The sequence below is a fragment of the Leptodactylus fuscus genome, chromosome 10, assembly GCF_031893055.1.
Source record: "Leptodactylus fuscus isolate aLepFus1 chromosome 10, aLepFus1.hap2, whole genome shotgun sequence".
Taxonomy (NCBI): Eukaryota; Metazoa; Chordata; class Amphibia; order Anura; family Leptodactylidae; genus Leptodactylus; species Leptodactylus fuscus.
In genome coordinates, this window is record NC_134274.1 from 50,508,171 (window position 1) to 50,519,057 (window position 10,887).

General features: G+C 42.7%; 1 protein-coding gene across 1 annotated transcript; it reads left to right on the plus strand.

Moving 5' to 3' along the window:
- The first annotated feature begins 213 nt into the window (after window positions 1-213).
- Window positions 214-9,683, plus strand: POFUT4 (protein O-fucosyltransferase 4). Its single transcript, XM_075288368.1, has 3 exons — window positions 214-1,389; window positions 4,026-4,651; window positions 8,538-9,683. The coding sequence occupies exons 1-3, from the start codon at window positions 442-444 to the stop codon at window positions 8,683-8,685; spliced, it is 1,722 nt and encodes a 573-aa protein (XP_075144469.1). The 5' UTR covers window positions 214-441; the 3' UTR covers window positions 8,686-9,683.
- The last annotated feature ends 1,204 nt before the right edge of the window (window positions 9,684-10,887 follow it).

Below are 10,887 nucleotides of genomic sequence, written 5' to 3' on the forward strand. Positions count from 1 at the left end.
GACAACTTGCAACTGGAAAAAGAACAATCTAAGAGGACTATGTTTTGTTCCTTTGAAAGCCTAAGATGTAGGTTGTGGTCTGACATGCTGGCTAACGCTGCGTCACCTATGGGTCAGTCTGTTTATACAACACACACCCCTTCCCCCTTTACGAGCCAGTCACGTGACCGTGATGTCATGCTTTCAAGCAGCAACTCTATGCAGCCACATAGACAAGAGGCAGCAGTTCCAGTAACATGTAACTTCCTGCTGGAGCTTTGTATCCATATGTAACACACTGCAATACACACAAGACTATACAGGCTGATTGATGTAACCCATCTGCACAAAGGAAAGCTGACAGCGAGGACATGGGAGCTTTGTGCACAAGGACTGCTGGTAGGGTAATATCTATAATCTATATCTCATCAACTCTTGTAGCGACAGTACTTTTATGCATGAATGTGTGAAAGATCCTTGGATTATAACATGACATATTGTAGTGTGTCCTGCACTCACTGCTGGGTGCAGCGATATAGACCTAAGACTATGAGAAAACATTCTGCTTCAAGGCAGACCATCTGGTACTTTATCGCAGGGAGCATTTTACTGACTTGTACCTTGGATGTTACTGGCTCTGAGCAATGGGACAGCCCTGAATATCTGGAAATTGCAGATGGAGAAAGACTATGGATGGATTCAGCACTGGATGACAAATCTCCAGAACTTATACATGGACATCCTGTGTATAATGACCACTTTCCTGAGGATTTAGCTACGGAACAGAATATAGTAGCAATGCCTGGGCATTGGGAGCAGTCCGCTTTCGAGCCCTCCAGTGCATTCTCCAATGCTGGACTAGGTGCGGTGATGGTGGACTCTTACCGTGGTCCAGGTAACAGTGATACCAGAAGCAACAAAGAGTTGCCCATTCTTCTGTGGTGGAGTGAGAACCTGTTCCCCCACTTTCCTGGGGACACAGAACGCATAGATTGTCCTCTAAGTTCTTGTATGGTGACGAAGGACAAAAGAGTAAAACTTCACAAAAGGACGAAATCTATTATTTTCTATGGCACAGACTTTAGGGCATATGAAGCTCCGTTGCCCAGACTGCCTCACCAGACATGGGCGCTCTTTCATGAGGAATCTCCAATGAATAACTATGTTCTGTCCCATTTGCCAGGAATTAGCCTTTTTAACTACACTGCCACCTTCAGCCGAGAGTCTGATTACCCCCTCACCTTGCAATGGCTACCCACTATTGGTTACTTACAGAACACAGCAGTGTCTGTGGCAGAAAAAAACAAGTGGCGCGATAAAGGGTATGCCCCCATATTATACATGCAGTCCCACTGTGATGTTCCATCGGACAGAGACCGTTACGTTAAAGAGTTGATGAAATACATTCAGGTAAGCAATAAAGAATGAGCTGATATTTATACATCACTGATTTTTTCCAAAGAAAAATTTCAGTAATATTTGCCGTGAAAACCTGTTGTGTGAATAAGGTGCAACTAATAGTTAAAGTGATAAGTGGTCTGAAAATACACCAGATTTATCACAGAGACTGATGCTGGATGATAAATGTGTTGTATCTATAGACTATCTAGTCTACGTTCTTATCAACTTATAGTTGGGCTTATGATAAGTCATCATTTTTCTACACAATTTTGACAAATTTTGACCCCCTGTGGTGCGTTTACGCCACACCCCCTTTTCCTGAGAATTCACATATGTATAGCAAGTAGGGTTGAGCCGATCTTGAAATTTCAGGATCTTTTTAAAATCCGATTTTTGTTCATTTTCCATCCAATGTCAATCATGAAATTTGCTCGATCGCCGATCGGGATCCGATCTTTCCCGATCCCAATTGCTCAACCCTACTAATGATATATACATGAATAGGGTTGAGCCGATCTTGAGATAACCTCTGACCTCGATCCCGCCGGAAAAGATCGGGATCTGAATTCTAATCGCAATCGTGAAATTTACTCAATCTTTTCCGATCCCGATCGCTCAACCCAACTAGCAAGTCTAAAACTTTTAGCCCAAACTAGATGTGACAAGATGCTCCAGAGTTCAACAAAGATTTACCACATTTATACCAGTGTCTAGTCGTGACCACAATAGTGGGCCAATGTTTTGTGTGACCGACTTTTACCTTCAAAACAGCATCAATTTTTCACGGTACTTGCAGACAGTATTTGAGGGAAGTCGGCAGGGAGGTTGTTCCAAACATCTTTGAGAAGTAAGCTCAGATCTTCTGTGGATACAGTCTTGCTCAAATTGTCCTGTTGTTTCATGTCATCCCAGACATACTGGACAATGTTGAGATCAGGGCTCTGTGAGGGCCATATTATTACTTCCAGGACTCCTCCTCCAAAGGGCGGTCACTCCAAATATTGAGTCAATTAATTTTGCTAATTAACATAAACTATTAACAGTTCAGTTTTGAAAGCATTCATACTTTGCAGCATTTTTTCACATCTGCAAAAATCTTTGTTTTTATTTTAATAGGGGTTCCTCATCTTCACTTTTGGTGTATGGCAAGTGCTGCGAGCACTGTGTCCGAACTCCATGTTGTGCTGTTCCTCCGTTATTCCAGCTAAAAACTTGTGAAATAAATTGTCAATTTATCATTATACTTATCTTTATATTTTGATACGCACTTGGCTTGAAATTTATCAAAGATTGTGCTTGGGAAACCAACTTAAGGCCAAGGGCCACATGTGGCATAAACGCTGGAGAAAAAATGTGGCGTTTTACAGTCCTTGCATAGTGAATGGGATTCTAGAGAATCCCATTCACATACTGCAGAAAAAATACGTGCAGCGGACACGTTGCGATTTCCAAAACCGTCACGGTTTCAGAAATTGCAGCATGTCAATTATACCTATGGAAATGCTGGTGGTTTCCCTATGCCTCTTCAGATTTTCTGTATAAAACACTGCGGGACAAACCATGGAACGTTGCCGCTGTCGTTTTTCCCACATTGTTTTTTTGCTGCTGCCCGCGACGTGGGGCCTTAATCTAAGGTCATGATAAATTTTCTGACCATTGTCTATATACTTCTGGGTAGTTGACATGTGCCTCAAAGCCAAGGTTAACACATAATGGAAGGCATGCACATTTTTCCATTACAGTTCGGTTCCACTTCTATTTTTGGCTCAGAAATATTGTAGCTAAATAGTGATAAAATGTGGACCGTGTGAAAGTCGCATATGCACACAGCCAAGGCTCCTTGATATGGAGTACTTCAAGTAATGCTCTGCAGTCTCCATTGGTGCCATGAGTATATAGATATTCTTGACTACAAACACCACCTTAGGGCCCGTGCACACGATGTAATGCGTCGCTGATTCTGACATGTAAACTCATGTCAGAATCAACGCTTCCAAATAGAATCCCATTGACTTCAATGGGTTCTGTTTAATGCGCGTAACATATTGAAATCGATGAGTTCAAAAGCCTCCCATTGATTTCAGTGTGTAACGCACGTAAGATAGAACCCATTGAAGTCAATGAGATTCTGTTTTGGAGCGCTGACTCTGACATGAGTTTACGTGTCAGAATCAGCGCTGCGTTACATCATGTGCATGGGCCCTTAAACCTTAAGGCCCCATGTGGCGCCCTGCAGCAAAAAGGTGCAGTGGAAACGCATTGCGGTTCTTCCCATAGCGCTTTAGACAGAATGTTCACAAAGGTTTCCTCTGCGGACTTTCGGTTTCAATTATACCTATGTGGAAACGGTCAGTGTTTCCGCAGGTATAATTGACATACTGTGATTTCCAAAACCATTGCGTGTCCACAGGCTAGAATCCAATCCACTTTGCTCTGATTCTAAAACACCCCGATTTTTTTCCATGGCATTTCCACCGCGGGCAAATCATGGCGTTTGCGCCACATGTGACCTTGGCCTTACAAACAGGAAGGAATCAAACAAAATACTTCTTATGCCATATCAGCTCGGGTGTCTTATTTACTTTATATTAAGAATAATGTGGATCTTCGAACTGAAAGTTAATTTTCTTTTTTAATGTACTTAGATTGACTCATATGGTCAGTGTTTAAAGAACCGCCAATTTCAGAGCAAGAGACTTGAGGACACTTCAACAGCCACCACAGAAGATCAGGAGTTCATGGCATTTACTGCAAGATACAAGTTCCACTTGGCAATGGAAAATGCCATTTGTACTGACTATATGACAGAGAAGCTTTGGCGGCCTATGCATATAGGGGCAATTCCAATATACAGAGGATCCCCTTCTGTTAAAGACTGGATGCCAAACAACCACTCTATTATATTAGTTGATGACTTTCCAACACCAAAGGACTTGGCCGAGTTCATAATGTCTCTGGACAAGGATGATGAATTATATTTCAAGTACTTAGACTACAAAAAACCTGGTGGGATAACCAACAAGTTACTATTGACCAGTATGGAGAAGAGAGAATGGGGAGTGAATGACATGACTGCACCAAACTACCTCAATGGCTTTGAATGCTTTGTATGTGACCAGGAGAATGCTAGGGTCAAAGCTGAAAGGAAACATAAGAAGACCCAGGGAAAAAGTCCAGCTCCAGTGCCACACATCGCCAGGTATAATCACATGGGCTGTCCTATGCCTGTTCCTGGTATAGGAAGTGCCAATGAGCTCCCAGAAAATGACAGGTAATCCAGTCTTAAAATGAATCTATTTCTAGCAACAAATTGTAATTTTTAAATTTTTTCCAATTATCTTATAGGCTATCTTCAAGTTAAAAAAAGGTGTGAAGAATGGTTGAATTCTACTGCCTGTTGCATTCAATAGCAATCTGTGATAAATTTCATACAGCATGGGAAAAAACAGTATCCTGTCTTGTACAGAGTTCAGGCTTAAAGGGATGTTCCAATTTAAACACTGCATACTCACCTATTCATTCGGCTGGGATTCAGTGGACAATTTTCGTTCACATCCCCGGATTTTGCTTGCCTTCTGCCTGCACATGAGCATAATCGATGTCTGAGCACTGTTGCACATTTTGAATAGAACATTACTGCTTACCCACTGACTAGCTGCAGTGTGAGGCCAAGGTGAGGAAGGCCAGGGATCCATATGGAGACGTCCCCTGTATCCCCATCACACCAACAGCTGAGTATGCAGTAAAAAAAGAACTGGAACACCCTTAAGTTAAGTTCACACAGAGTTTTTTGGACAGGGTTTTGAGGCTGTATCTGCCTCAAAACCCTGACCAAAAAGACGGCTCCCCTTGAAATCAAGGGTCTCAAGGCTCAGGTATTTTTTCTGGAAGCCTTTTCATGCGGCTCCCAGAAAAAAGAAGCAAAATGCTCATTCTTCAGGCCGAATCGCCTCATTATTCGGGATGAAGACACTCCCTCCTCCAGACTAGGCCCATTGATTGGGCCTAATCCGGAGCAGAGTGCACGGCTGGATGCTGGTGCAGTGCATCGGCTTTCAGTCGCGGCTACCCGTTTTTGGATCGGAATCTGAGGCAGCCTCCGCCTCAGGTTCCGATCCAAAAAGCCCCGTGTGAACTTACCCTTAGAAGTTCCCATAGAAAACAGTAGGAGCAGGACAACACACACAGAATTTGTTTGAATCTGTCACAATTTGTATGAAAATGCACATGGACTTAGAAATTAGTGACAGAAATCGACATGGAAAGCTCACTCATTATATAGGCAAATCCTGCATCAAATATTTGTGCCCCAAACATTTGCAATGTGAACATACCCTTATGAAAGTTTTTGCATTTACACATTGAAATAAATAACCGCACATTTTCCCAATACTGATTGAGATAACCAAAGTTCCTAGGCTTAGTAGGGAATCTGTAGCAACAAGACCTCCAGTTCCCTATACATTACTGTTGATCCCTTGTTGGATACTGGGGTAGTCACATCCAGCAGATATTATAATACTTTAGTTCAGTATGGAATTGCTCCATTTTGAACACATCAGTAGAGCAGTGCTCTGTTCCTATGTGTGTTTGCTGTTAAGGTTGTGCAAATATTTGCAGACACATAATTAAGAGCATTAAATCTTGTAGTTCCCTGTCACGCAACAGAAAAAACAGCTCTCCTACATGCCACATGAGTCACTTACAATATTTAGTCTACGTTTGCAATGGAGCAGTTGTGCTGCTAATTCACTAAACTGACTTCTTTGTGATAAAATCTCCAACCCATTAAGCCTATGTACCAGGAGCTTATGTCAAATGACGTATAAGGGCACATTGACCTGACAGAGACATGAAGAGAGTCAGTGGCGTAACTAGGAATGGCGGGGCCCCGTGGCGAACTTTTGACATGGGCCCCCCCTTCCCGACCGACACCGAAGACCTCGATCGATCCTCTCCTACGCATTCCTGCACGCTCTATTATGCCCCATAGTGGCCCCTGCACACAGTATTATGTCTCACTGTGGACACCCATAAGCAATGATTATACTCTGGGTTCTTTTCAGACCCCAGAGTATAAATCGGAGACCTAGGGGCAGAAAAACATAAAAAAAACTCTGTTACTCACCTATCTCCTACGCTGTCGGCCTCCGAAGTAGTCGATCTTCAATGACGTCAGACGTCACATGACCCGGGACACAAGCCCGGGGTCATGAGACGTCAGACGACTAGGCTGAAGTCTGCCCGAATCGTGGAGAGGTAACAGTGTTTTTATGTTTCTTACCTCTCCTGGTCCGCCAATCATTATACTCGGGGGTCCGAAAAGACCCCCAAGTATAATGATAGCTGCGGTAGTGGCTGTCACTGGGCTCCTAATGTCCCGGGCCCTGTGGCAGCTGCCTCTGCTGCTATGGCGGTAGTTACTGAAGAGAGTCCAATTGGGCCAATATACAAAATATTAAAACCCACAGAAAGTGGAGTAAAAATTGGTCTTCTAAAGGCCCCAAAGGTCATGACACCTATATTTTATATTACTACACACAGGATATAAGGGAATTAATTCCTTGCTGGTCTACATCTGGGGGGGTTTAGGTTTCACGGCATGCTGGTGTCAGTGCAATAGCTATTCATATACTGGTGGAAGAAACAATAGGAGTGAGGGGAGAATGATACATTTCTTGTGATTGCCTTTCAGATTGTTAACAGAATGTAGTTGCTCTTGCTACCTGCAATCTGTCATCATAAGGCTTAGTGCTCGCTGACAGCATTAAATACTGTTGGCATTAAAGGAAAAGTTCAGTTTCAATAAGTGCCACGTAAGCTTTCATTTGTTTGTAGCATTATTTGACTTCAATGGAATATTTAAAGGGGTTATGTCATGAAGAATATGTATCGCTTATCAATAGGATAAATAGCTAATTGGTGGGGGTCTGACCAGTGAAGTGCCCACCGTCCTCCCCTTCCCCTTGTAAATTTAGCCTGACTGTGGTTAGGGTGAATGTGGGCATGCCCTACTGGATGGGACACATCCGTGCTCCCACTCACTTCAACCGGAGTGCCAGAGATATCCGAGTGCTGTTCTTTGGCTATCTCAGGTTTGTGGATATACAATAAATATTCTTTATAGTAGAACACAATATCAGTTCTGGCCATTTCTCCTTTAACAATCAACAGGTAACTTACCATAGATTTGTATGGGACTCATCTCCAGGTGTTCTAGGTACATGCACATTATGCTGATGACGGTGCAGACAATACCAGTCTTTTCATTATACATGATGCAGGCAGGTTTGGAACACTAATCCCCAACTGCTGTTGGTTTAGAGATATGCTCCCTTTAGGCTGAGTTCACACGGGGTTTTTTGGACCGGATTTTGACGCAGAGGCGCCTCAGAATCCGGTCCAAAAAACGGCTAGTACAGTGCACCGGCATCCAGTCGCAGCATTCCGCTTGGATAAGGCCCAAATGAATAGGCCTAGTCGTGTGGGGGTGTTGCACCACTGCGGATTCAGCCGTGGAATCCGCGTCAAAATAGGGCTGCTCGCTCCTTTTTTTCCAAAAAAATGCAAGCGGAAAAAAGAAGAGAATGGCTCCCATTGACGTCAATGGGAAGCATTGTTTGGAGCTGGATTCTGAGGCGGATTCCACGTCAAAATCCGAACCAAAAAACCCTGTGTGAACTCAGCCTTAGTGTCCCTTTAAAAAAAAAAAAAAAAAAAAAAGAGATTTCCAGGGTTATTATATTTGTACTGGGACACAATCAATATTACAGATGTTTGCTAAATTCAACAATTCCTCCCACCTGGAACAAAGTAAAGGAAATGAAAAAGTTCACAGTGGTCACCAACTGTGTACACATTGTTTAAAGTGAATGTTCTCATTATGTCGTACTTCAGGACAAAAGATTGTGACTTACTGACCTCATTAAATTTTCTACTGTCAGTGTATAAATAGTGGCATAATAAGAGAGATGGCTTGGCAATATGAACAGTAATCTTGTAGAAGAAGCAAAAACGTGGATATGGATTCAAAAGCCACGACATCTGAGATACTTTAGAAACGTATATTACTTTGCCGGACAGCCATTAGTTCTTATTGTGCTTAGGTTTATGTTTTTTATGTTAAAAATGTATCATTTATGTTTGGTTTTTTTCAGCTGGAAGCAGATGTGGCTTCAAGATTACTGGCAAAGTTTTGATCAAGGAGAGGCGCTGACCGCCATGATTCTACAAAATGAAACAAATCAAGATAAATTTTGGGATTTCATGCATGAAATGTATATAAAGAGAAACATGAATCGTTGATAACTTTTTTTTATACATCTTAGGACATTTGCCTGATATTTCTTATTACCAAAAAAAACCCAATTCTTGAAGGACTTCCACCAAACACTTTTTACCACTGTTCTATAAATGGGTAGACGTACATCCCATACTACCTTTTTTTTCTGTGTGCCAAAGTATTTTTATTAGTCTTGAACTTAAATAGATGTTTGAGAAGATTTCCAGGATGAGTCTGGTTCAGTGTCATACATAACACTTGGATGTTTACAAGCACTTCAATGCCACCACAAACAACGTGAACGTGTAAACTTGAAAATCAATTCAAAATGGTATTTATGAAGATTGTACATTTAGTATATACATAATAGAAGCTAAAGAAAATGCACCCAATGTCATTAATGGGAATGTGTCATATTGAACTCGCAGAGCAAAAGATGGCAAACAGTTTTGTTTTAAAAATTACATTTAAATCTCTTTATATTCTTATAAATTCCAGTGGGAGGTTCTTCCCAAAGCCTGACAGCCTTCCTTATGTGAGAGTGCATACATAGATAGCTCTAAATTATACTGGGTAGGCCTGCCCATTGCACTCTAAAGCATATGACTAGCAAGGATTAAGGCTATGGCTACAATGCGATATTGATTGCGACTCCTGTTGCATGACCCAAGATTACCATGTCACCCTGCGAGTCATTCAATACTATAAGTGAATGGAGTTGCATTATGACCTGGGGATGGTGCAACTGTAACTTGTAGTCGCAAAAAATCAAGCAGTGTTCAATTTTTTTTGAAGTTGCAATGCAAGCCCACTCATTTATATTAGTGAGATGCAGGGCAACACAGTGTCCTTTCATCATGCGTCAGAAGTGCAGCCAAAGTTACCATGTAACCCAAACCTTAAAGAGATTCTATCACTAGATTCCCTTTTTTTTCAGTACTACCACATCAGAATATCCTTAATAAAGGCTATTCTTCCCCCTACCTTTAGAATTGTAGTCCATGCCGCCGTTCCAGTGATATTCTGGGTTTTCTCCATATGCAAATGAGTCTCCAGACAGCACAGTGGGGGTCTCCCTGCGCTCAAACACCATGGGGGGCATCCACTGTGCTGCCTGAAGACTCTCCATCTTCTGCAGCTTCGCCTTTCCGTGGCATCTTCCTGTCATCTCCTTTAAGGAAGACTGTGTTCACTTGTGTGGCGGCCACAGAAAAATGGCCAACCGCACATATCTTGTTGGCCTTTTTTCTGTGGCCGCTACATGAGCATACTGCGCATCTGTAGTACACTCGTTTAGTTCTACAGGGTACCGAGCATACTGAGCATGCTCAGTAGCTCTGGACCGGCATCACTTACTTGTTGGATGGAGAAGAGGAAGGCGCAGCTGAAGAAGAGAAAGGGTGTCGCTGGAGAGTCTTCAGGCAGCACAGGGGACGCCCCATGTGCTGTTTGAGGGCAGGGGGACTTCTCCCTGGGCTGTCTGGAGACTCATTTGCATACGGAGAAAACCAGGAATATCTCCGGAACGGCGACGCAGAGAAGAAGTCTAAAGGTAGGGGAAGAATAGCCATTCTTAAGGCTATTTCAATGTGGTAGTACTGCAAAACGGGATTCTAGTGACAGAACCACTTTAAAGGAATGCCATAACATTGATAAACATCATACTTTTTATGTTTGAGACTGTTGTGGACGCCAAAAAAATTGTCTTTTATCCTAGTATGCAAATTAGGCACTTGGAGCACAGTTGCCTTTCCTTCAGGCCCCTATACCTGTTTGTGCTGTCAGTGTACAGCGGGGAGCTGATCCTCTCACTGCTCTGATGTCATCATTGCTGAGGCCATGTGCAGTGCAGTCCTCTCTGTGAAGCTTCTTCTCTTCTGTGTGCAGGGCAGGCTGAGCAGGTGGCGCTTGCACAGTACACTTGTACACCTTGAGGGCATTAAGAGGGCACTATACATCTGTGTGAGGGGATGGCAACATCTGAACAGTGGGAGAATCAGCTCTCACTACATGAGTATGACACAAACATGAACAGGAGTGTGGCTTCATTGGCTAGAGCAGTGCACAGAGACCAGTGAGGATGCACTCTGTATTCTAATTTGCATAGTGGATAAAAGTTCATTTTCTCAGCATCCAAACATAAAATAGGTATGATTTTTATCAATATGGCAACCATTTTGCTATGGCACAGTTTAAAGGGGTTGGGGAGACTCCCTTTAAGTACA